Source organism: Myxine glutinosa, chromosome 5 (genome assembly GCF_964187855.1).
Source record: "Myxine glutinosa chromosome 5, kmMyxGlut1.1, whole genome shotgun sequence".
NCBI classification, from domain to species: Eukaryota; Metazoa; Chordata; class Myxini; order Myxiniformes; family Myxinidae; genus Myxine; species Myxine glutinosa.
The window spans coordinates 44214190-44240556 of record NC_136265.1 but is presented as its reverse complement, the minus strand read 5'-3'; the positions used below and the strand labels follow the sequence as shown (position 1 = coordinate 44240556).

Sequence of the window (26367 nt, the reverse complement as noted above, 5' to 3'; positions counted from 1 at the left end):
TTCGACATTATCTTTTGAGTTGAGTGAAAATCTGGTTCACAAGTCCTGCACCTTGGTCGAGGTGTATCCTGGTGGGAAATCTAAACTTCAAGCCGTTAAAGTTGAAATCGTTGTAGATTCGCTCACCTGTTGTCCTACCTGACTTTGAGGTGGTGACAATCATGTGAAATGGTCACCAATTACTCAACATCCGTATAAGTATTAGATTGGGGTAAATAATTTAAAGATAGATGTGAAAGTTTACAGAATAAACCACATTCTGCATGACAGCTCGGCCTCGATCAACAAGCAAACATCAAACCAGTATTGAGATGTGTTATTTACTTCGGTTTATGCGCGCCATGGCGGAATAGTTCGCAGCAGTGTCCAGTGTTTTTCTGGAAGCTTGTCCGCCCGAAGTGTTTCTTCCACTGGGTTGTATAAAGTATTGCAAGCTGTATTATATAGTTGGTAGTTATTGATGTTCGGCATGTACATTCAATTAAGGAATGGAAATCAAATCTGAAGGAAACAAGGATGTTAGGCCTAGTGTTTATACTAGCTGAGTTTCCACACGATTTAAGAGGTGAACGAAAGCCGAAATAATGGGAGAGGCCAGACAGAAGCGGTCACGCTCGCCTGATCACGTAACTAGCTGTGATATTAATCGTGACTTTTAGAAATCATGTGTGCATATGTATATATTATATATCTTTCAGCTCTGTTTATCCGACTGCCCGGTAGTTGTGGATGACTTCCTGTCTCAAATGTAGTTTTTCATCCATTGTTGGTATCTCCCAAGTAAGGAAGCTTTACTTCGAGAGGTCTCTCCCATCCGCAACTCTCCCTGTGTTTTCACACTGTACAGTCACCACGTGATCATATATGACATTCCCCGTTAATTGCCTCAATTGCCATTTTATATTTGCTCAAATATAACACACTTGTGATCTGCCTTCATTTTGTATTCCACTCTGTCCAGGTTCGTCCTGTTTTTAATCATGTATTGATGAAATAAATATTCCACCTACACAGGTTCACACGTGATCCTTCAACTTTCATCCCATCCACCCCCACCCTCACTCCCCCATCACGCCTCATTCCCCCAACACCCACCTCACTCCTCCACCACCCCTCACTACTCCTCCACCACCACCACCTCACTCTTCCTCCACCACTCTCCTCACTCCACCTCCATCCCCCCACCCTGACCCATCCTCCCCTCACCCCTCACTCCTCCATCCCCCCACCCCTCACGCCTCCTCCACCACCCCTCGATCTTCCCCCATCACTTTCCTCATTCCCCCACCACCCCTCACCCCTCCTCCACCATCCCCTCACCCTTCCTCCACCACTCCTCACCCTTCTGCCCCCACTCCTCACCCTTCCTCCACCACCCCTCACCCTTCCTCCACCACCCCTCACCCTTCCTCCACCACCCCTCACCCTTCCTCCACCACCCCCCTTACCCTTCCTCCACCACCCCCCTACCCTTCCTCCACCACCCCCCTACCCTTCCTCCACCACCCCTTACCCTTCCTCCACCACCCCCTTACCCTTCCTCCACCACCCCCTTACCCTTCCTCCACCACCCCCTTACCCTTCCTCCACCACCCCCTTACCCTTCCTCCACCACCCCCTTACCCTTCCTCCACCACCCCCTTACCCTTCCTCCACCACCCCCTTAGCCTTCCTCCACCACCCCCTTACCCTTCCTCCACCACCCCCTTACCCTTCCTCCACCACCCCCTTACCCTTCCTCCACCACCCCCTTACCCTTCCTCCACCACCCCCTTACCCTTCCTCCACCACCCCCTTACCCTTCCTCCACCACCCCCTTACCCTTCCTCCACCACCCCCTTACCCTTCCTCCACCACCCCCTTACCCTTCCTCCACCACCCCCTTACCCTTCCTCCACCACCCCCTTACCATTCCTCCACCACCCCCTTACCCTTCCTCCACCACCCCCTTACCCTTCCTCCACCACGCCCTTACCCTTCCTCCACCACGCCCTTACCCTTCCTCCACCACCCCCTTACCCTTCCTCCACCACCCCCTTACCCTTCCTCCACCACCCCCTTACCCTTCCTCCACCACCCCCTTACCCTTCCTCCACCACCCCTTACCCTTCCTCCACCACCCCCTTACCCTTCCTCCACCACCCCCTTACCCTTCCTCCACCACCCCCTTACCCTTCCTCCACCACCCCCTTACCCTTCCTCCACCACCCCCTTACCCTTCCTCCACCACCCCCTTACCCTTCCTCCACCACCCCCTTACCCTTCCTCCACCACCCCCTTACCCTTCCTCCACCACCCCCTTACCCTTCCTCCACCACCCCCTTACCCTTCCTCCACCACCCCCTTACCCTTCCTCCACCACCCCCTTACCCTTCCTCCACCACCCCCTTACCCTTCCTCCACCACCCCCTTACCCTTCCTCCACCACCCCCTTACCCTTCCTCCACCACCCCCTTACCCTTCCTCCACCACCCCCTTACCCTTCCTCCACCACCCCCTTACCCTTCCTCCACCACCCCCTTACCCTTCCTCCACCACCCCCTTACCCTTCCTCCACCACCCCCTTACCCTTCCTCCACCACCCCCTTACCCTTCCTCCACCACCCCCTTACCCTTCCTCCACCACCCCCTTACCCTTCCTCCACCACCCCCTTACCCTTCCTCCACCACCCCCTTACCCTTCCTCCACCACCCCCTTACCCTTCCTCCACCACCCCCTTACCCTTCCTCCACCACCCCCTTACCCTTCCTCCACCACCCCCTTACCCTTCCTCCACCACCCCCTTACCCTTCCTCCACCACCCCCTTACCCTTCCTCCACCACCCCCTTACCCTTCCTCCACCACCCCCTTACCCTTCCTCCACCACCCCCTTACCCTTCCTCCACCACCCCCTTACCCTTCCTCCACCACCCCCTTACCCTTCCTCCACCACCCCCTTACCCTTCCTCCACCACCCCCTTGCCCTTCCTCCACCACCCCCTTACCCTTCCTCCACCATGCCCTTACCCTTCCTCCACCATGCCCTTACCCTTCCTCCACCACCCCCTTACCCTTCCTCCACCACCCCCTTACCCTTCCTCCACCACCCCCTTACCCTTCCTCCACCACCCCCTTACCCTTCCTCCACCACCCCCTTACCCTTCCTCCACCACCCCTTACCCTTCCTCCACCACCCCCTTACCCTTCCTCCACCACCCCCTTACCCTTCCTCCACCACCCCCTTACCCTTCCTCCACCACCCCCTTACCCTTCCTCCACCACCCCCTTACCCTTCCTCCACCACCCCCTTACCCTTCCTCCACCACCCCCTTACCCTTCCTCCACCACCCCCTTACCCTTCCTCCACCACCCCCTTACCCTTCCTCCACCACCCCCTTACCCTTCCTCCACCACCCCCTCACTCTTCCTCCACCACCCCCTCACTCTTCCTCCACCACCCCCTCACTCTTCCTCCACCACCCCCTCACTCTTCCTCCACCACCCTCCTCACTCTTCCTCCACCACCCCCTCACTCTTCCTCCACCACCCCCTCACTCTTCCTCCACCACCCTCCTCACTCTTCCAGCACCCTCCTCACTCTTCCACCACCCTCATCACACTTCCACCACCCTCATCACACTTCCACCACCCTCATCACTCTTCCACCACCCTCCTCACTCTTCCACCACCCTCCTCACTCTTCCACCACCCTCCTCACTCTTCCACCACCCTCCTCACTCTTCCACCACCCTCACTCTTCCAGCACCCTCACTCTTCCACCACCCTCCTCACTCTTCCACCACCCTCCTCACTCTTCCACCACCCTCCTCACTCTTCCACCACCCTCCTCACTCTTCCACCACCCTCCTCACTCTTCCACCACCCTCCTCACTCTTCCACCACCCTCCTCACTCTTCCACCACCCTCCTCACTCTTCCACCACCCTCCTCACTCTTCCACCACCCTCCTCACTCTTCCACCACCCTCCTCACTCTTCCACCACCCTCCTCACTCTTCCACCACCCTCCTCACTCTTCCACCACCCTCCTCACTCTTCCACCACCCTCCTCACTCTTCCACCACCCTCCTCACTCTTCCACCACCCTCCTCACTCCTCCACCACCCTCCTCACTCCTCCTCCATGTCTCCCACCCCCATCCCCCAACACCCACATCACTCCTCCACCACCCACTCACTCCTCCTCCACCACCCCTCACTCCTCCTCCACCACCCCTCACTCCTCCTCCACCACCAACCCCACTCCCCTACCACCTCCACTCCCACACCATCCTCACTCTCCCTACGCAGTCTCCCCACCTTCCCACCTTCCTCGCCCCCACAAGGATTTAACTTTTCTTTTCTTTGCAGAATTTTTCTTTCCTTCAGACCGTTCACAAAGTTCTAGAATTAAGAGACAAATTGTCCAGACCCACTACTTTTATTTTTCAGCATGAACAAGGTGTGTGCGTGCGTGTGCAAGTGGCTGCGTGCGCTAATTAACATTGGACTCCTTTGGCTGAGTATCTTGTTCATATAATTTTTTTCACTCCCTAATTGCTTGTGTTGCTGGGGTGGATGGAATGATTAATACCATATGCTCTCCATGGTATTACAGACTACCAAAGCAACTTCCTAGCGAGAAAATTCCCTCCTAGTGTTGTCTGTCGTCTTTCCAGTGGAAGTCATGACAGAAATATTTGGAATTTGCTGAGGGTGCACACAACGGCCTACTCTTTACGATGGATCTCCTCTTGCGGCCCTGACTTCCACTCGGGGCTGCAGAGCTCCCTGAGCTGTTGCCACATGTTCACACATCCATTCGTCGAGAACATCGTGACGGAGGACTCAAAACTAGATGGTGTAAAAGTACAGGAATGGTTTCTAATGTCATATTTTTGAGATGCATGTTCAAGCTCATCCATGACCCTAGTATATAAACACATATACATACACATTGAACCTTCTAACTTGACGAAGCAGCAGTGCACAGATTGATTCGACCCACAGCACATGCTGCACGACCTGCCAGCACCAAGTGTCGCCTGCCATCCGAACACATTGTCTTTGCCCTGCTGATCGCCAGTCAGGAGGTTTGCAGTCATGAATATTAAATTGAACCAAAGAAGCACATTGATCCAATGACATGACGTTGGCATCATCTATCTATAATTCCAGTAATCTCTGTCTGTACGTTTGTCTGTGACCGCTGTTTCTCGACAACCACGGGTCCGATATACTTTTAACTTGCCAGGTATATTGCTGGGGACCCGAGGATGTGCCTTTTCAAGGTTTCATATTAATCGGACAATTACTTACCGAGCTATGTCCAAAAAACGATTCAACCAATCAGAGAGCAGCGAACGATCGCGTGTGCCGAACGTGGCGGGCACACTCTGCCTCGGATGGCACATTTGAGAGCGTATTCATTTATTTCACGTTTGCAAACTATGTTGGCGTTAAACTATGTTTTACAACTAATAAAAACGAATTTGCGATTCATTCGCTTTCCTGCGCGTTTGTGCACGCGATGGCGATTTCTTTACCAAACTCCGGAAGCCGTTCGCTTTGGACCAAACCATTGCATGTAAATAGAGGGGGGGGATTGTCACCACTCGCAAGCCGTTCGCTTTGGACCAAACCATTTCATGTAAATAGAGGGGGGGGATATAATTTTAGATATAGATATAGTACGGGCATGCCCTAGTCTATCTATAATTCCACTAATCTCTGTGTGTTTGTTTGTACGTTTGTCTGTGACCGCTGTTTCTCGACAACCACGGGTCCGATATACTTTAAACTTGCCAGGTATATTGCTGGGGACCCGAGGATGTGCCTTTTCAAGGTTTCATATTAATCGGACAATTACTTACCGAGCTATGTCCAAAAAACGATTCAACCAATCAGAGAGCAGCGAGCTATCGCGTGTGCCGAACGTGGCGAACACACTCTGCCTCGGATGGCACATTTGAGAGCGTATTCATTTATTTCACGTTTGCAAACTATGTTGGCGCTATGTTGGCGTTAAACTATGTTTTAAAACTAATAAAAACGAATTTGCGATTCATCGTAACTGCGATATACGACCTTCCGGAGCTCCCGTGAGAGCGTGCGCCATTACGGATAGTAATTCAATTAAAAACATAAAAACATTGTCCCAATTCAGTCAGAGCGAAGGGCGTTGTTTTAAGCGAAGAGCGTTTTATTTTTCCCCTTAAATTCAGTCGCCGGACGGTGAAAGCTTTTTTTTGGGGGCAGCTACTGGCAGCCACGTACGGCCAATCACAGGACACGTTGTTGTGTCGACGTGCCGTGTTGTTTTCCCTCGCGGTTTGGAATGTTTTTCCTTTTCATTTTTTTTCTCTTCTCTTTCTACTTGATGATGGTAGCAGTTCTGTACTCGCAAGCCATTCGCCGTTCGCTTTGGCGTTGCGAATGGACCAAAACATTTCATGGACCAAACCATTTCATGTAAAGCGTTCGCCGTTCGCTTTGGCGTTGCGAATGGACCAAAACATTTCATGAACCAAACCATTTCATGTAAATAGAGGGGGGGGATATAATTTTAGATATATATATAGTACGGGCATGCCCTAGTGTATGTAAATTATGCCAACACATCACCTCCAAACTAGGAGGCATCATAAATTATTTCTGGGACCTTTCCCCAAATATCAGATATGTCGGTAATCGGCGTCAAATACTTTAATAAGCAGGAAGGTATATACTTACTATTTATTTAACCGCACCCACTCATTGCTAAAAGGACAAGAGTGGGGATATAATCTGTTTGTATGTCAGTCTATTCAGATCTACTTTAACATGGATTGGTCATTCTCAGATCTACTAGAATCTATATATTCCGGCAAGGCCCCCCCATTGTCAATTGCTCCATCTTGTTTTGATCTGTACTTTTGTTGTGAACAAGTTTATTTATTGATTATTTATTTATTTATTTTCATAGGTCGTTTAATACTTGGAAGAATAGATTGTAATTTACAATTTGTTGCTTTTGTTGTGTGTGTTTCAGAACTCTGGGAATTGGGAAAGTGTAGATCTTGGTGATAACAAACGCAAACAGAAATTCCTCAAGCTCATGGGAGCAGAGAAGGTGGGTGTGAGAACATAGGGATGTTCTTTTACATAGTTACAAGCGATTCATGTCTCACTTTAACAAATCGACAATCTTAATGGTTTTAAGTTGCTATACTGAGGCAAAGTACAATGTATTTTATACTTCCACCACCGAAGGTGGGCAGAGGTTATGTTTTCACCCCTGTCTGTTATGTCTGTTTGTCTGTCTGTGTACAGGATATCCCAAAAAGGTGTGGACGGATTCGGCCGAAATTTGGTGCAGAGGGTGGGTATGTGACGAGGACGAATTTATTCGATGTTGGTGAAGATCCAGATCCGGATCAGAGTATTTTTTAAGTGATTCTTCACCATTGAGGGATGGAGGAAAAAACGATATATAGCACGATATCTCAAAAGGTTCTAGACGGATTCGGGTGAAACTTGGTGGACATGTTGGGTGTGTGACTAGGATGATTTGATTTTTGTGAAGATCTGAATATGGGTCCGGATACGAGAATTTAAAAAAACTTTCAGTGATTCTTCACCATTGAGTGAGAGGGCCAAAAACGATATATAACACAATATTTCAAAAAGTTGTTGACGGATTATGACAAAACTTGGTGGATGAGTTGGTTAGGTGACAGGATCAAGCGGTTAGCTTTTGGTTCAGGTCCAAATCCAGATCGGGCCTAACAGTGGGATACAAAACGTAAACTGTTCAGCCCAGCGGATGTATGCTCTCCACCGAATGCAGTTGTAGTTTGATCTGTGGACACGATTTATTAATCTACATGACACTTTATTTATTTTTTGCAATCGCAACATGTGAGTTTATTGAGGATAAAATATGCCTCTTTGTAGATCAAACAATAATTCATTATTATTATATTAGTGTTAACTATTGTACACCGCTCCTTTCCTATGCCATATCCAGGCGCTGCATGATGTCATTGCTGGGCACCGAAGAGGGCCCGGCGATGACGCGTGCTGAAAGGAAGTACTCGGTTTTCACTCCGGTTTCTTGTTTGTTTGTCCGGGCGATATCTCAGCCATCCTTTGAGCGAGGAAGCTGAAATTTCGGCACAATAGTGAGCAAGTCCTTTGTCAAAAACGGTATTTTTTGTTTTTTGATTGATCAATTAATTGATTAGTTACTTAATTATTATCGATTAATTAAGTACATATACATTTCCTTTCTCTTTTGGGCAATATCTCAGGCACCTTTTGAGCTGGGAAGCTGATATTTGGACATGACAATGACCAAGTGATTTGGCTGTCAAGGCTATTTTTGATTTACTGATTAATCAATTAATTGACTAATTATTTGATTAATGAGTTCATCAAATTTTTTGTTCTTTAGGTTACAGATGCAGATGAAACGGTGATGGTTTGGGTATTCTATTTACTAATTGATTAATTATTTAATTGTTCTGTGATTATTATTTATTTATTTTCATTAATTATTTATTTCCTTTCTCATTTGGGCAATATCTCAGGCACCTTTTGACCAAGGAAGCTAACATTTGGACATGACGATGACCAAGTGATGTGGCTATAAAGGATATTTTTGATATATTGATTAATCAATTCATCGATTAATTATTTATTGATTAATTAATGACTTATTTCATTAATTTTCAGATAGTTACAGCTTCGGATGATGCACTGGTGGCTGAGGTATGCTATTAGCCAATTGATGAAGAAAATATTTCATGATTATCATTTATTGATTTTAATTATGCAATTAATCAATCAATTAATGTATACCTTTCCCTCCCAATGCAGTCTCGATGAGCTGCACGGCGGTATTGCCGGGCGCCAAAGGCCGTGCTGGAGGATGGTTATTTATTTGGCATGTGGGCGGTGTACTTTGAATGTATCTGTACTTGTTAGCATTATTATCACTATTTTCATCATGATCCTTATCATCATTATATGCATCATTATTGACTAGATATGTAACATTAACGTGATGTGTATAATCAATTTTACAAGGCAATAACACAAAAAATCACTACGTATAGCTTTTCTAAACAAAGCATGAATGAACTATTTAAAATAATCGTTCATCAAAATTAGAACATACAGACTTGGCATTTAATATGGAATTTTTTTTTTTTCTTGACTTGGGTTTACTTTCTGAACTCAGTATATCAATCTGGTGAGTTTCTTTTACACTTTGGTGATTTATTTGTTAAAAGAACCATGTCACTGATTGTCTGTCGCAGCAAGAAGTCAACAACAGGATTATATCACAGGTGGCATGGCAAAATGTACGGACAGGTGCATTTGATGATTGGCTTCACAGTCGGGTATACAAGGGTTGTTGCGTTCTGTATTAGTGGAAAAAAACTGCTGCACGTCTCCAAAAGGTATTGCTGCTTCCTCTGGAGATGGTCCGTCAACTCAACAATGCTGTTTGTCATGGAGTGGTGGCTTTACGAAATTACGGCATGAAACAGCGTGCTATTGCTCGGCAGTATGACATCACTCAAGGTCAGGTGTCAAAGATCCTGAAACGAAATGCTCAGAGGGGTGTCCCTACTCCAATACCGAGGCCAGGACGTCCCCGCAGACCCACAAGGAGGGATGATCGCCAGCTACACCGGTTAGTCCGCAATGGCCGTACCAAGTCAGCTAATCGGCTTAGGGCTGAGTGGCAGCAACTGACAAATGTGCCTGTATCCAGAAGGCTCGTCAACCAACGACTGGTTAAAGCAGGCTATCGTGCCAGGCGTCCCCTGAGAAAGCCACGCCTGACCAGACAACACCGCCAGCGCCGATTGCAGTGGGCCAGAGAGCACCGTCAATGGCAGCCAGGACACTGGAATCACGTGATCTTCAGTGACGAGTCTAGATTTCTGGTCTATCGTCAAGATGGCCGCGTCCGAGTGCACAGACAAGTGCATGAAGCCTACAACAAAGATTGTATAATGCCAAGAGTCCAAGCTGGAGGTGGTGGGGTGACCGTTTGGGCTGCTTTTCATGCAGGGGGCAAAACTGACCTGGTTGTTCTGAATGGAAACCTGAACTAGTTCAAGTACAGGGCCATTCTGGAAGAAACATTGCTTCCATTTGCTCGTGCAGCCTTTCGAGGAAACTTTGTCTTCCAAGATGACAATGCACGGCCTCATCGTGCTCACATGATCCAACACTTTCTTGCTGACCGTGGTGTAGAGCAGATGGAGTGGCCTGCCATGTCCCCGGATATGAATCCGATAGAGAACTTGTGGGCAGAATTAACGCGTCAAATCGACCACTTGGACCAGCAGCCGACCTCTGTGCGTGAATTGCAGCAGGCTATTGTCACTGCATGACAAGAGATTCCTGTCCAAACCTTGGCAAATCTCGTGAACAGCATGCCTCGATGTGTACGTGCTCTCCTGAATGCTCGTGGGGGTTACACGAAGTACTGAACTGTAATTTTACTGTCCGTAATCCCAGTCGTAATTTAACTTTTGTTTTTGTTAAAAACAAATTTTGGCTAATGTGCAAAATAAAGATACTTCTGGAAAGCGTACAGAAGTCTAACACAGTATTGTCCGTGAATTGAGTTCGATATCAGTTTACATCACTTTCAAGGATCAATTTATTTGTTTCGAAATGTCAAATGTGGTTTTCGTTTCTTTTGAAGGTCACATTAACAAAATCTAGAATAATTTCAACATAATTCCAATGAACTTTTGGTTCTAAGACATCTTGAAAAGTACGTTCACCCCCACAAAAAAAATATTCCATATTAAATGCCAAGTCTGTATTAAATTATAATAACGGGAAATATTATATATATATATATATATATACATATATATATATATATATATATATATATATATTATAATATATTATAATCTATCTATAATTCCAGTAATCTCTGTGTGTGTGTGTGTGTTTGTCTGGTGTGTCTGTGACCGCTGTTTCTCGACAACCACGGGTCCGATATACTTGAAACTTGCCAGGTATATTGCTGGGGACCTGAGGATGTGCCTTTTCAAGGTTTCATATTAATCGGAGAAGTAGTTACCGAGCTATGGCGATTTCTTTACCAAACTCCGCAAGCCGTTCGCTTTGGACCAAACCATTTCATGTAAATAGAGGGGGGGGGATTGTCACCGTACTCGCAAGCCGTTCGCTTTGGACCAAACCATTTCATGTAAATAGAGGGGGGGGGATTGTCACCGTACTCGCAAGCCGTTCGCTTTGGCTTTGCGAATGGACCAAACCATTTCATGTAAATAGAGGGGGGGGGTATATAATTTTCGATATATATATAGTACGGGCATGCCCATATATAAATTACTATGTCGTTTTGCACAAATTTCCATTCGTCACCAAGTGATGGCGCTTTAATAAAACGTAAAATAAAATAATAGCTCTGGTCGATTCAAACGAAAAAGTATATTTTTAACATATGACAATGCAATTTTAGATTTTTCAGGCGTTTCTTATCGGGATTTCATTATCCAAGTGTGTACAATGTCTTCATGTCATCATATTACATGCACGTTTTATTAAACTTTTTTTTTTTTGTATACAAGATCGAGGCTCGTGTAAGAGCTAACATTAATCACAAAAAAACAAATGGACATATAAAACATAACATTATAGTAAAGGGAGCGGGAGACAGGATGGGGTCAGAGGGAAGCACACAAGTACAACATTTGAGAGCAGTGACATCGGGAGATCTGTGGAGGGGGGGGGGGGGGAGGAGGACGCGTGGGAAGGTGGGTGGTTTGAGGTATAAAACACATGGACACTGCTGGGACTTCCAGGAAAGAAGTCGGAATTTCAAAAAAGTGGATCTGGGGTGAATTAACGAGGGCAGAAAATATCAAGTTTTGGATGGGGGAAGATAAGATAAGAGATGGTGGTGCACAGCTGTTTCAAAGACCTTGAGGGAGGAGTGGGATTGAAGAGAGTGAGGGAGTTTGTTCCAGAGGCGGGAGAAAAGAGGCATGAAGGAGTGAAGGTGAGCAGAGAGTCTTGATTTTGGCAGTTTAACCATAATAAGTTTGCTGGCAGATCTTGTGCGACCTGTCGGAATATTTGGGGGACAGAGCACAGACAGAGCTGGCGGAGCAAGGCCGGAGAGGTGTCTGTAGAAGACAGAAAGATCACCAACCTGCCTGTGGTGAGTGAGTGAAAGGCCCTCAGAGTTTGCTTCATCGTGGGAGATTCCAATGATTCTGAAAGCTTTGGTTTCAACAGCGTGAAGCCGAGCTAGGTGTGAGGCAGGACCACCAGCCCAGAGGGGAGAGCAGTATTCCATTGAGCTGCGGATGAAAGCCTTGTATGTGGGGAGGAGCTCAGGTGTGCCAAGGAAGGACTTCGCACGATGGAGGATGCCCAGTCGATGACTGGCTTTGGAGGCTCGCTAGGAAATGTGGTTTTCCCAGGAAAGATCCTGGCAGATAGTGAGACCCAAAAGCTTGAGTGACAGAACTTCTTGGAGAGGATTGTTGAGAAAGTAGATGGGAGGGTGTCAGTCGGTCTTTTCGGAGAGACATGGTGAGAGTGTGAGATTTGTCAGGATTGAAAGGCATGTTCGACTTGTTTGACCAGTCTGTGATTTTGTCTCGGTCTGCAGAGAGTGAGGAGGCTGCAGACTGCCGATCTGAGGGATGAGGTATGGAGCGGCAGAGAGTGGAGTCATCAGCAAAGAGATAGAGAGGATTTTCCAGAGAGTCGGAGACCAGATGATGCACAGGCCAGAATTTTTTTTTCCCCATTGATGAAGACCAGAAAAAGCACAGGGCCCAGAACACTGCCTTGGGGAACTCCAGCCTTAACAGGAAGGGAAGATGAGAGAAACCCATTCAGGGCCACACGTTGATTACGACCAGAGAGGAAGTCCGCAAGCCATGCGTGGATATTTCCATGGATACCATAGGAGGAGAGTTTGTTGAGCAGAGCGGGGTGCCAGACCGTATCGAAGGTACGTGATATGTCAAGGGAGACGGCTCTGATTTCCAGTTTGGCATTGAGGACCTCCATTGTTGAGACAGCAGAAGCAGCATGTCCAGAGTAGAGTCACCTGGTCTGAAACCAAATTGATGATCAGAGATTAAGCCATTGGAGAAGAGGAAGGATTTGCTATCCGAAGCAATGATGGATTCCATGACTTTGCTGATAATCGGGAGCAGGCTGATTGGTCTGTCGTTGCAAGGATCTGTTTTTGCACCTTTTTTGTGTAAAGCGGTAATGTTGGCTGATTTCCAAGCTGATGGCAGATGACCTTGAGCAAAAGAGAGGGTGAAGAGACAGATAAAGGGTGAGATGATGGAGCGGCAGAGCAGGATTTTAGGACCCGTGGGCTGATGCCGTCTGGTCCAGTTAAACATAACATAATAGCAGAAGTCTGTGGTTAAAAATGTCATGATATAAAAAAGGAACCCTTTTTTTATTGTGCTGGTTGAAAGAGCCCAAAATGTGACGTAATGTATTTCTTAACAGCAAATAATTTCTTTTTTGGCAGCAATTGAGGCAGCAGTCAATTGCTGAAACACAGCCTGGGTTTGACTTTTATTTCATATTTGAATTAATTTTCCGATTGAAAAATATATATTTTTCCCTGTTGGTTTGGATTAATTTAAAGTTTTTTTCGACTGAATATTGTTTCTCTCCGAGAAGCGTTTCCATGTTTTAGGGTGGGACGGATAGACAGCATTAGCTTCTTTTATACACACACACACACACACACACACACACACACACACACACACACACACACACACACACACACACACACACACACACACACACACACACACATAGATATATAGATATATAGATATATAGATATATAGATATATAGATATATATATATAGTGGTGTGAGAATGGTGAAGGGTAGGCAGGGACAGAAATACAAGTTTGTGTGGCAAGGGTGCCCAGAAGGCGTGAATGGTGTTGGTGTCTTGTTTTCTGAGGAGTTTGTCGACAGTGTGGTGAGTGTGACTAGAGTGAGTGAAAGGTTGATGATGGTGAAAATGATGATTGGAAAGCTCTTGGTGAACGTCATCTCAGGACATGCTCCGCAGGTTGGTCGGAGCAATGAAGAAAAGGACAAGTTCTGGTGTGCAATAGAGAAGCTGATGGAAAACATGAAAGATGAGGAAGTTGTTGTGGTACGAGGAGACCTACATGGACATGTGGGAAGGAGTATGGACGGTTTTGAGGGAGTACATGGGGGTTATGGATATGGTGTGAGAAATGGAGCAGGTGAAAGGATTTTGGAGTTTGCTGATGGAGCTGATTGGTTGATTTGTAATACTCACTTCCAGAAAGAGAATAATAAGCTTGTTACATACACGTCAGGTGGGTCGACAACAACCGTTGACCACCTGCTGGTGCGTAGGCGAGATAGGGGGCACCTCCGGGACACAAAGGTGATCCCAGGGGAGGAGGCTGTTTCACAGCACCACTTGGTTGTCTGTGACATAAGGGTGAAAGGTGCGAGGAGAGCTCGGCGGGTGAAGTACCAACCGAGAATGAAGGTGTGGAGGTTGAAAGAGGTGACGGTGAGGGAGGCATTAAAAGAGAGGCCGAGTATGGTAGAGGATGATGTGGTTGAGCTTGAAAGTGGTTGGATGTCAATGAAAGATAGTCTGTTGGGAGCCGTTGATGAGGTATGTGGATGGACAAAAGGACCACCGAGGCACTTGGAAACATGGTGGTGGGATGATGAAGTTGGAAAGAAGGTTGACGAGAAGAGGAAGAAGTTCAAGGAGTGGCATAAGGCGAAGGGTATGGGGGCAGAAAAGGCAGAGCATGAAAGTAAAAGGCAGCCAAGAAGGCTGCAAAGAAAGAGGTAGCAAAGGTGCAGGAGGCATGGAGGAAAATGTTCGGAGAACGCTTGGATTTGGAAGAGGGTCAGAGAGCAGTATTCAGGATTGCAAAGCAGATAGCGAAAGAGAGGTGTGATGTGATGGGGGTGAGTTGCTTGAAGGATGAAGTGGGACAAATCGTTGTGGACCCAGATGGAATTGAAGGAAGATGGAAGAGATATATGGAAATACTGTTGAATGCAGAGAATGAATGGGATGGCAACATAGAAAGTAACCCAGTTTTATGACCGGCAGAGAAGATAACCGAGAAGGAAGTTGAGGAAGCGATAAAAGCAATGAAGAGTAGAAAAGCGGGAGGGCCGACGGGAGTTGTGGGAGATATGTTGAAGGCAGCGGGAAATTGGGGTGTGAAGAGAATGACAGAGATCTGCAATCTGGTGGTGAAAGAAGGCTGCATTCCAGTGGATTGGGAACTGAGTACCCTCGTCCCTCTATACAAGGGGAAAGGTGACCCTCTGGACTGTGGCTCGTATCGAGCGATAAAGTTATTGGAGCATGGAATGAAGGTATTGGAACGGGTGTTGGAGAGGAGGATAAGGAAGAAAGTGAAGATTGACGAAATGCAGTTTGGATTTATGCCAGGAAGAGGAACGACAGACGCGCTTTTTATTGTGAGGCAGTTGCAGGAGAAGTACATGGAGAAGAGGAAGAAGTTGTTTCTTGGGTTTGTTGATCTGGAGAAAGCATTCGATAGGGTTCCACGTGAAGTAGTGACATGGGCATTGAGGAAGTTAGGAGTGGAGGAATGGTTGATCAGAGTAGAGATGGCAGTGTACAAAAGAGCGCGCACAGCTGTAAGGACGGGATCAGTTTTGGAGTTTGAGGTGAAGGTGGGAGTGCATCAGGGGTCGGTACTAAGTCCACTACTATTTGTAGCTGTGATGGAGGTGCTGGCTCAGAACGTAAAGGAGGGTTTACTGTGGGAGTTGTGTGCAGATGATCTGGTGTTGATTGCAGAAAGTATGGATGGACTGAAGGAGAAGATGAACAAGTGGAAGGAATGTATGGAGACAAAAGGTCTGAAGGTGAATATCGGAAAAACGAAGGTAATGGCAAGTGGTAAAGCATGTGGTTAGGTGGAAAGAACTGGGAAGTGGCCGTGTGCTGTGTGCAGGAAGGGTGTCGGAGTGAATTCCATTCAATGTACAATGTGCGCTGAGTGGGTTCATCAAAAATGTAGTGGTTTGAGAGGGTCATTAGCCAGTGTGGCAGCTACATTCAAGTGTAAAGTGTGCACAGAGGGAGCTACAGATGGAGGAAATGTTGAGTTGGATATTGGAGACGGCGTGAAGCTGGAAGGTGTGAAAACATTTTGTTACCTCGGAGACATGCTGAATGGAGAAGGTGGATCAGACTCGGCAACGGTTGCTTGAGTGAGATGTGCATGGAAGAAGTTTCGGGAACTGAGTGGCATGCTGTCGAGGGGAGTGTTGTTGAAGCTGAAGGGAAAGGTGTATGCTGCATGTGTGAGAAGTGTTATGAATCTGATTTATGGGAGCGAGACATGGGTAATGTACGTAGAGCAGCAACAAAGGCTGGAAAGGGTGGAAATGCAAATGGTTCGGTGGATGTGTGGAGTATCGTTGAGAGAGAGAGGGGAAGACAAATGATGAATTGCGAAAGATAATGGGAATAGAGCCTGTGATGGATGCTGTGAAGAGAAACAGTTTGAGATGGTTTGGTCATGTGTTGAGGAAGGATGAAAGTGACTGGTTGAGAAGAGTGATGGAAATTAATGTGGAAGGAAGTAGAGGACGGGGAAGACCGAGAAAGACTTGGCTAAAGATGGTCGAAGAAGAAATGCGGGCAAGGGAGTTAACAAGGGGAGATGCAGAAAATGGAGAAGATTGTCATGGGGACCGCAAGGCTAACCCCCGCTCTTGCAGGGAAAATGGCCTTAAAATGCCTTGTTGTGTGTGTGTGTGTGTGTGTGTGTGTGTGTGTGTGTGTGTGTGTGTGTGTGTGTGTGTGTGTGTGTGTGTGTGTGTGTGTGTGTGTGTGTGTGTGTGTGTGTGTGTGTGTGTGTGTGTGTATATATATATATATACATACATATATATTGTTATGGAAACGGGGACGGCGCCCCCCTTAGCAAGGGGGGGGGGGCGGGTTAATCCCCCTTCTATTTGCACTGGCTGTCTCCGATCCTGAAGCTACCCCGCTCCCTTGTGGGGTGGGATTGGCCGAGGCGATTGGTCAAGGGATTCCCGTACACCCCCGCCAATCCCTCCACAAGGCAGGTGGGTAACTCCGCTCGAAACCACGGACAAGATGGTATTTTTGCCGAGCGGTATTAGCAGCCCGCTGTTCGAGCCGTTTATCAAGGGGCTAAACCCGATTCATAAAGCGTTGGCCGAAATCGCACCACAGGAACTCAATTGGGAAATCTCTAAAGCGATCAGATGAGAAAGAAGAAATCAAAGAATGGAGGAACAGATATTTATTATTATTTACACAAACCCAAAGCAGAAAAGAAGAACGAAGTAATTTACAAGGAAGAGGAAGAAGCAGATACACAGGGCAATTCTTACTTATACAGGCTTAACTTATACCCAGGACAACACAAAGGACAGACGACGGGCAGACTCACATGAATGGGGAATGAAGGCAGGAACGAATGGCTGGAAGGAGAGGAAGGTTCAGGTCCGGGCCGAACGGCAGGCTGGAGGCGAACGGCCGCCGACTCCCCCGCAATCTGGTTCACACAGCAGGTTTTGTGCGCAGCAGCGCGTCAGGGCTTCACGTGCAGGGGCAGCGTCTCTCAGGCCTCGTACGTCCTCCGAAGCTCTCAGCAGGACCGCCACCTGCGCAAGCACCTCCCCCAAACTCTCTTTGCAGAACTGCTTGCCACGGAACTCCTCAACTCTCCTAGTGGGGGCTCCGCGCAGCGGGTTATATAGGCCACACCCTCGAATCTTCGCGAACCTGCTCGATGTTTCTTGGTCACGCCTCTCAAGCCATACCCCTGATCTCTGGTTGGTCGTTCGGGGACTCCACCCTTGATGACGAGGTGGGGCCACGCCCTTCTTCTCCGAGTTGGAGCACATGTTGAATGGCGGCGAATGCAGTTGGCAATGGAGGCAATGCAGTTGGCAATGGGGCTCTATCTTATTTCATTTGGTGCAGCGCAAGGTCAACTAGTGGAGACACAGCCTTAACTGATACACATAATAAAGAAATAACTATAGAGAGGTTCTATGGTGGCCTACGTGTGTGCGATGGACTAACTAAAGGACGACCTTTGATCTTTACATGAATGGAGGTATTTACAGGAATCATTACATTATTTACAATGGGGGTATATTTACAATGAATTACACACAGTGCACGGTTTCCCAAATCCGTTAATATATATATATATATATACACACACACAATATTTACAATGCAGTATTTATAATAATATATATTATATTTTAGGTATTACATGTATAATTTATTTATATATATATATGAAATTGCTGTCAATGCAATTGAAAAAATGTTACATTTGATCTTTTTGACCTTGTAAGACCTTCAAAGTAAACATCAGAGATGCCATCCACCCACATCAACCTCGGCATCCTACGCCTTATCGACCTAGCATCAATGCCCTCTATCAACATGAAAAAGTTATCCTCACTTTTCCGAGAGCACTTTTTTGAATTAAATGTTTGCGTATCGACTATGTACTTCCATGATGAATAATAAGGATATGTGTGATTTAATCCTGTAGCCACACCATGGGTAGGGAATTGCCCAGCCAAAAGCGTCAAACGATTTATTGTGACGTTCGATCTATCGCAAGATATTTATGAAAGGCAGGCGTTGCGGTAGCGGTAGACTTATTTCGGTTATTTTCTTTTGTCACTTAATTTCTCACTTGATGTTTTTATAGCCCGACAAGCATATTCCTTGCATCTCTTGTGAAATGTTGTTTGCCCTGATTACTCATTTTGCAAAAATGTCTTGCAAACTCCCTCCAAGTTTAACAGTAATTTATTGATGAACAATTAATCATATTTTTGAAATGTTCAATTTTGTTTGTTTTTCAGTGCTCATTCATATGTCTCTTGTATTATTTGTTTGTGTTTCATGTGTGCAACAGAAGGAACACACAGGGAGGCTTGTGATTGGAGACCATAAAACACACTCCGCTTGCCTTTCTAGTGAGTATGCGACATAGATTACCAAACATTTATCACTACTTTCATTGTACTCATTGTCATTATCTTTCTGTTCTCGCTAACAATATCAAATTCTGCATACTACTACAATACAGTACTACAAAACTACTTGTGCTAGTATTACTGCTGCTGCGATGGCGTCCTTCAGTTGGATGCTTAGCTGGGTGTCCCATGTGCTCGCATTTGTTTGTGGGTTGGCTGGATGGCCTAAAGGGTATGCACACTCACTTCTGAGCCATCTATCCTCGGTTTGAATCTCGACCCAGCTACTGGTCTTACAGGTAGGGTGATTCATAGATGGTTGTGCTGTCCCTCGGATAGACGTTATACTCAGCGTTTCCATCTGCCAGTATTAGTTGGTAGATGTTAACGATCCCACGGTGTCCTTCGCGAAGAGTTGACGAGCTTTCACCAGCACCCTAAACAAATTGCAAATTCCTGTTCTAATCTACAGGGGGCACGCCCTCGCCTCCCTCAGCCAATGATCCTACTCGCAACCATGTGCTGCATATGAAAGAAGAGCATTGGTTGGTGTCTTTTGTGAAGACTAGGTGAGTTATTACCGGCAACGTGAGCAAACTACAAATTCCTGCCTGAATCACGTTAAGTTTGACATCAGGCCGGGCTCGCTAGTTCATGAAAAACATGAGTGAAAAACGTTCCCTGGCCTACCCCGCAAGGTCCTAATAACATTAAAGGAGTAGTACTATTAGATACATTTTTTTTCTTTGTCCTGATTTTGAATATGGTTCATATGCATGTGGGGTCTTGCCTTCAAATCTTCACTTCCCTTTTGAGTTTAAATCGAAAGTTTTTTGTCTTTTTCTCATATGAGATGAGATTGTGGCTTTTGTGGATTGATGTCTTTTTCATATACTAGGGCATTGCCCGTACTATATCTATATCTAAAATTATATCCCCCCCCTCTATTTACATGAAATGGTTTGGTCCAAAGCGAACGGCTTGCGAGTACGGTGACAATCCCCCCCCCCTCTATTTACATGCAATGGTTTGGTCCAAAGCGAACGGCTTCCGGAGTTTGGTAAAGAAATCGCCATCGCGTGCACAAACGCGCAGGAAAGCGAATGAATCGCAAATTCGGTTTTATTAGTTTTAAAACATAGTTTAACGCCAACATAGTTTGCAAACGTGAAATAAATGAATACGCTCTCAAATGTGCCATCCGAGGCAGAGTGTGTCCTCCACGTTCGGCACACGCGATCGTTCGCTGCTCTCTGATTGGTTGAATCGTTTTTTGGACATAGCTCGGTAAGTAATTGTCCGATTAATATGAAACCTTGAAAAGGCACATCCTCGGGTCCCCAGCAATATACCTGGCAAGTTAAAAGTATATCGGACCCGTGGTTGTCGAGAAACAGCGGTCACAGACAAACAAACGTACAGACGTACAGACGTACAGACAGAGATTACTGGAATTATAGATAGATGAGATCATTGAGAGGAATTGTGGCTTTTGCGGTGAAAGCACCAAAATTAGCAAATTAGATTGAGTTTAATATGTACCAAATGATTTCCGATATAGTGCCAAGCTGAATATTTCCTCTGACGCTCATAAATGGTAAAAATACAAGATGGCCACAGCACACATTGTGAAAATCTATTAAGTCACACAAATCTCTAGCAATTTATGACATGAATTCCAAATCCAATCCAGCCTGTCCACTTTGTCCAGGGTTAAGAAATTTGACAGCACGCTAGACCATATCCATCGAATGATGAATCATAGCCACAGACTTGGGATCATCAGGGAGCAATGGCAGAAGTCATGTGATGGTGATGTCAAAGTTGCCTGGTTGCTGTGAATTTACATGGAATGCAGCTTAGGAGATTGGATCAGTGATGCTGTGGTTCTCCTTGCTTATGAGTTGCTGTGTTGCCTTTTACCACTTGTTCTCATCTTCGAGGGAAGCCTTCACATGATGGTCATCACCTGCGAGATTACCATATCAATGGGAGGCATGAGAGGGTATTCGTTCCTCTTCGTCACAGGAGTCAAATTTGTGTACGACTCAGGAAGTGATGGGATCTGCTTTCTCGAGGGCCGAGGCTTCAGTGTAGCTCTTTTACGTTAAACACCATCGGACTCTGTTATATGATTCTGAAACAGGGATATACCTGTACCGCGAAATGCATCATTCCACCAAAGCTATGCCATGGAAAAATCCATCAGTGTCTGTTTTCTTCGCCTCCTCATTCTTCCGGATGCTGGCATTGTCCAACATTAGTCGACAATGAGAATGATATTTGGTATCCTGTGCCACTTGGTCACTAGAGCTAAGTTGCGCTATCAGTTTTTGATCTTGTAGTTTAAATACACATTGTTTGCCGTGCTGAGTAAGTTTTGGCCTCGTAACTTCATGAAGAGGTCTACATTCTGTTCCAGATTAATCAAAAAAGAAACATTTGTGACATTGGAAGGGGGGGGGGGGGGGGTGGGGAAGTCTGTCTTTGTGTCACCTGTTGACGGATATATGGGCATGGCGGTGGTGGTTCATATACAGCCTACGGCTGCTCGGCTGCATCATTTCCTGGGGCACGGCTGTGCTGCTGATGCAGTGCCTCCCATTACTAGTAAGCCGGAACTCATTTTGCCGACCTCGGAAGGACGACAGGCTGAGTTAGCCCACCTAGTTTTAATTCATCAGCATGACGGACTCAAACTCAGGACCACAATCTCAAGCCTGCCACCTTAACCATTAAGCCAACACCATGCTTGAGATGTATGGGCAATCTCATGCCTCACTTGTAGATGCAACAGTTCCTTGTACTCTTGCCAGTCGACCGACAGAATGTAACACTTCAGGCGACAGAATGAATGACATCGAGCACGATTTCTGGACAGGGTGGACACAATGCCATCTCCTTCATCAAGTCAGCGTATTTCTACTGGTACTGGCTGCTTGCCAAGTTCATGGAAATTTGTCAAACTGTCACCCAAATTGTTATTGCCAGATCCCTCATCTGTCCATTTAGAATTTGCTGGACACTGATGTGGAGCGGAAGAATGTTCTTGACACAAGGCACACAGGGTCCAATCAAGAGAATCGGGGGGGGGGGGGAGGACGTAAATGACCGCAGACTCTCACGATGAAGAAGCTTACACCTCTTCTTTGCTTGCTGATGTGATGCAGGGTATATCTGCTTGGCCATCTGCAAATAAACCAAAAAAAATTCATAATTCCTAAAATTGATAGCTTTTAGAATAAATGCCATTAGAATTGGCATTGGATTCCTTGTGTCTGAAAACATAGAAAAGGACAAATCATTCATGGTTTTAAACTGAACATCAAAATAAACTTATCACTTTCATTTTTTGAAATGTGGAGCTTTACAAACACGTTTCTTCAATTGTAATGGCTGATTATGTAACGGGAACTTCACTTCAATCACCTGGTTGATCAACAATGGCATGCTTGAGTGGTTCTGTATGGGGATCTTTCCCTTTAAATAATGACCCTCATAATGAAATCCTTCAGTTCTCGTTGTTAGACATTCATCAGCAAATTGAGTACCAGCTCACTGGTAATTCCCTGTGTTTCGCAAGAGGCGACTAACAGGGTTGGCGGCAGGAAGGGCATTTGGCCATAAAACATTGCTTCAAAAAAGGGGACCATGGTGCCCGAAAAAGGCCAACCCCTGCTCTGCAGGGAAAAATGGCCTCCAAAGGTGGTTCTATTGTCATTCTAGACTAGAGGCTTCTGACAGGGAAAACAACAAGAAAATTCAGATGCCACGCCTGACATCTGCACAACGTTTAAGGGCAATTGGGATGCTTGAAGGCTGGTGTAAGCCAGCAAACAATTGCCCAACGTCTTGGTTGCTCACAGCCTGCAATTTCCAAGCTGGCCAGGGGTTACGGTGAATCTGGAACTGCAAATGATGGTCCATGAAGAGGAAGACCATGGGTAACCACCCTAAACCAAGACCGCTGGATTGTGCTGCAGCATCTTCGTGATCGTTTCCGCCCTGTGACGCAAACAGCTGCAGTGACAAAAGGTCGCCACAATAACTGCATCAGTGTCAACTGTGCGGACATGCTTGAGAAGTCGGGGCCTGGTGGCAAGACGTCCTTGCAGATGTCCAGTGTTGAACGCAGTGCATCGGCGGAACAGACCAAGATGGTGTCTGCAGCATCACCGCTGGACACAGCAACAGTGGAGTGCACTCTTGTTCAGCGATGAGTCCAGATTTTGCCTCCATGCTGCTGATGGGCCTCAACGGGTATGGTGCAGAGTTGGGGAAAGGTATGCATCATGCTGTATTCACCAGATCAATCCTTGGGGAGGACCCAGTTTGATGGTATGGGCCAGCATTTCCACCCATTTCAGGACACCTCTGGTCGTCATCGAAGGCAATCTCACTAGTCAGCGTTATGTCAATGAAGTTTTGAGACCTCATCTGCTGCCATTTCTCCAGGCTCATCCTGACATCGCAGTTTTCCAGCAGGACAACGCTCGACCCCATGCTGCTCACCTGACCACCAACTTCCTCCAGGAACAGGGTGTTGAAGTGATGCCTTGGATGCCTTCTTCCCCTGACCTCAATCCTATTGAGCATTTATGGGATGAGCTTGGTCGACGTCTTGCATCGAGGAGATCAACGGCTGTCAATCGGCAAATGCTCATTCAAGGCTTGCAGGAGGAGTGGGACAGACTTCCCCAGGACGGCATCAGACGTCTGGTACAGAGCATGCATCGGAGGTGTACAGCCTGCATCACAGCTCAGGGGAGGACACACACGATATTGAGGACTGCTGTCATTCTGTCCTTGACTGTTCGGAGTGTTGTGTCCATGCCTGTGTCATTTTGTTTTGACTGTATGCAGGTGCGTGCCTTTGTGTTGCCGTGCTGTGACTTTTGTTGTGTTGTTCATGCTTTTTGTTTTTTGTGATTGAGGCAACCTCTTGTTTATTGACGTGTGTTTAGTAAAGATAGCTGAACTTTACCTCTGTGTTCAAATATTTTTCATTTTTGCGTGGAGAATTTCAATGAGTGTCCTTCTAAAGGTTTGATGTTTCTTTTGATGTTGAGTTTATGTAATAAATTTAGAAAGATATGCGACTTAATAGATTTTTGCAATTAGTGTGGTGGCCATCTTGTATTTTTACCATTCATGGGCGTCAGGGGAAATATTCAGCTTGGCACTATATCGGAAATCGTTACCTCCGCCACCGAATGTGGATGGCGGTTATGTTTTCACCCCTGTCTGGCTGTTTGTTTGTCTGTCTGTTTGTGAACAAGCTATCTCAAAAAATTGTGGACAGATTCGGACGAAATTTGGTAGAGAGGTAGCATATGTGACGAGGATGAAATGATTCGATTTTGGTGAAGATCCGGATTGGGATCCGGATACTATAATTTTTTAAGTGATTCTTCACCATTGGGAGATGGTCAAAAACGATACATAGCAGGATATCTCAAAAAGTTGTGGACTGATGATTTTGATTAAATGTGATTCTGTATTCCGATTTTCTGGTCTACTGTAGGAAAGAAAACGTAAACTGTTCACCTGGCTGAGGTATGCTCTCTACTGAGTGCCGTTCTAGTTTAATACAGTAGTTGTACTTGGCCAGAGTATGAAAATTCTGAATGTGTTTTCTCCATGTTGTTTTTATTCCGTCACCTCATCATTGTTTTATGTCCCAAAGTTATTCCATGTCCTTGTCTTTCCACCTTTCACACTCGTGTATTACCTCGCTGCAGGTGAGGAGGAGAAGCGTTTGACATGCAACTTGGAACGACAGTACGAGGAGGGGCTGCACAGTCGGATGGCAGGACGGCACTGCCACCGTGGCTTGGGATACCACACCGTAAGGGTCTGGGTATTAGCTCTTTGTAACATTAATGCTCCCTCTTGTCTGCATAGGCAGGAACAGCAAATACCGTGTTTGTGTTACACATTGTTTTGTTCTGAGATTGTTAGTTATTTGAACGTGGTCATCGGGGATGTCGGTGCATGCAGAGGTTGGCCAATTGTGCAATTACCTTCACATAAAATAAGATTCGGTCAAAGGAGTCGGCATTTGGGAATCGGCAGGCTTTGAGTAACTCTTTAAAGGATGTATTCATTATCCTCCTTTGTTTTGCAACTTTCCGTTGCATTTTCCGCAGTTCTTTTCATCCAACAGCCGGTGACATTCACCTGTGCCTTCTATCCCACAGGAGGAATCGGTCTCCGCTGTGGCATCGACACTGGACTGCACAAAACCGACCGAAGAGAAACAGACAGAAGAGTCCAAAGTTAAACCTCCAGCTCCAGGAAGTCAATCGGAGAAAAGGGAAGTTGACGAGCAGATATCAGTAAAGTCAAAGAAGAAAGCGACGTATAAATCGAGCTTCGTGCGGTCTTCGGAATGAGTGGGCTCACCCTTTGGCCGGGAGTCGTTTGCCAGGGCTTGGCAGACCTTTGAGATGCTTGTTGACGCTTCACCTCCCAAGTTAACTTCTTACCTCGTGTTGTTCGTTGGACACTGTTCGTTTATTTAACCTGAAACTTCCGGCTTATCAGACCTGTAAAATTGCAACGTATGAGAGCTGAGCATGGGTCTTTGCAGCCGTTTCATGCCATTTTAATAATTGTCATTATCATAGCATTTTTTTTTTGCCTTTAAATTGTCCCTCTTTTGATAATCTATCTGATATGCACAAGTCATGCTCTTTGGTAATCCGTGTTAATATCCTCGCCACATCCTTATTATAACAACGAAATGCCATCGGTAAAGTAAGCCTCATGAAAAGGTAAAGACAAAGCTTTAGCGGAATGATGGTGTGGGTTTGCTTACAGGGAATAGGTTAGTCACACATCCTCGATATTTTCCCAATTACAGTAGAATATTCATCATTATTCAATAAGGCAAAAAAGAAATAAATATATATACAGAAACCATCCATGTTGTCGCTCCTCAAACAGCTGTGCTCGCTTCTCACAGAACATTTTGAGCGGGCCACGTGTGAGTGAGCGGGAGCTTCTCAGTCGGGCGCTCTAGGTATGTCAAGAATCAAATCTACTCTATTTGTCATAGCTTCGAATGATTGTTCAAGGTCGACGAGATTGGGCTGGAAAATCCACCATGTGGGAAACGACAAACTGCTCGGTCTGTCCTCAAGTATTTTTTGGACATTTTTTTTTCTTCAATAATTTAATTTGGAGTTGCACATGAATGTTCAATTCGACTTTATTTGGGATGGGACTTAATCTGTGGGTAAAGCCAAATAAATATGTCTTTCTTTTTCCTGTGCTCTGTCTTTACTCGCTTAAATTTCCTGTTATCGGGGCAGTTGAA

At 46.1% G+C, this 26367-nt stretch overlaps 1 protein-coding gene across 1 annotated transcript; it reads left to right on the top strand.

Moving 5' to 3' along the window:
• The first annotated feature begins 341 nt into the window (after positions 1-341).
• On the top strand, positions 342-26322 carry C5H11orf58 (chromosome 5 C11orf58 homolog). The gene is made up of 5 exons (XM_068117198.2): positions 342-626; positions 7009-7089; positions 18986-19046; positions 24788-24894; positions 25247-26322. Exons 1-5 carry the CDS (start codon positions 585-587, stop codon positions 25439-25441), a joined length of 486 nt encoding a protein of 161 aa, XP_067973299.2. The 5' UTR covers positions 342-584; the 3' UTR covers positions 25442-26322.
• The last annotated feature ends 45 nt before the right edge of the window (positions 26323-26367 follow it).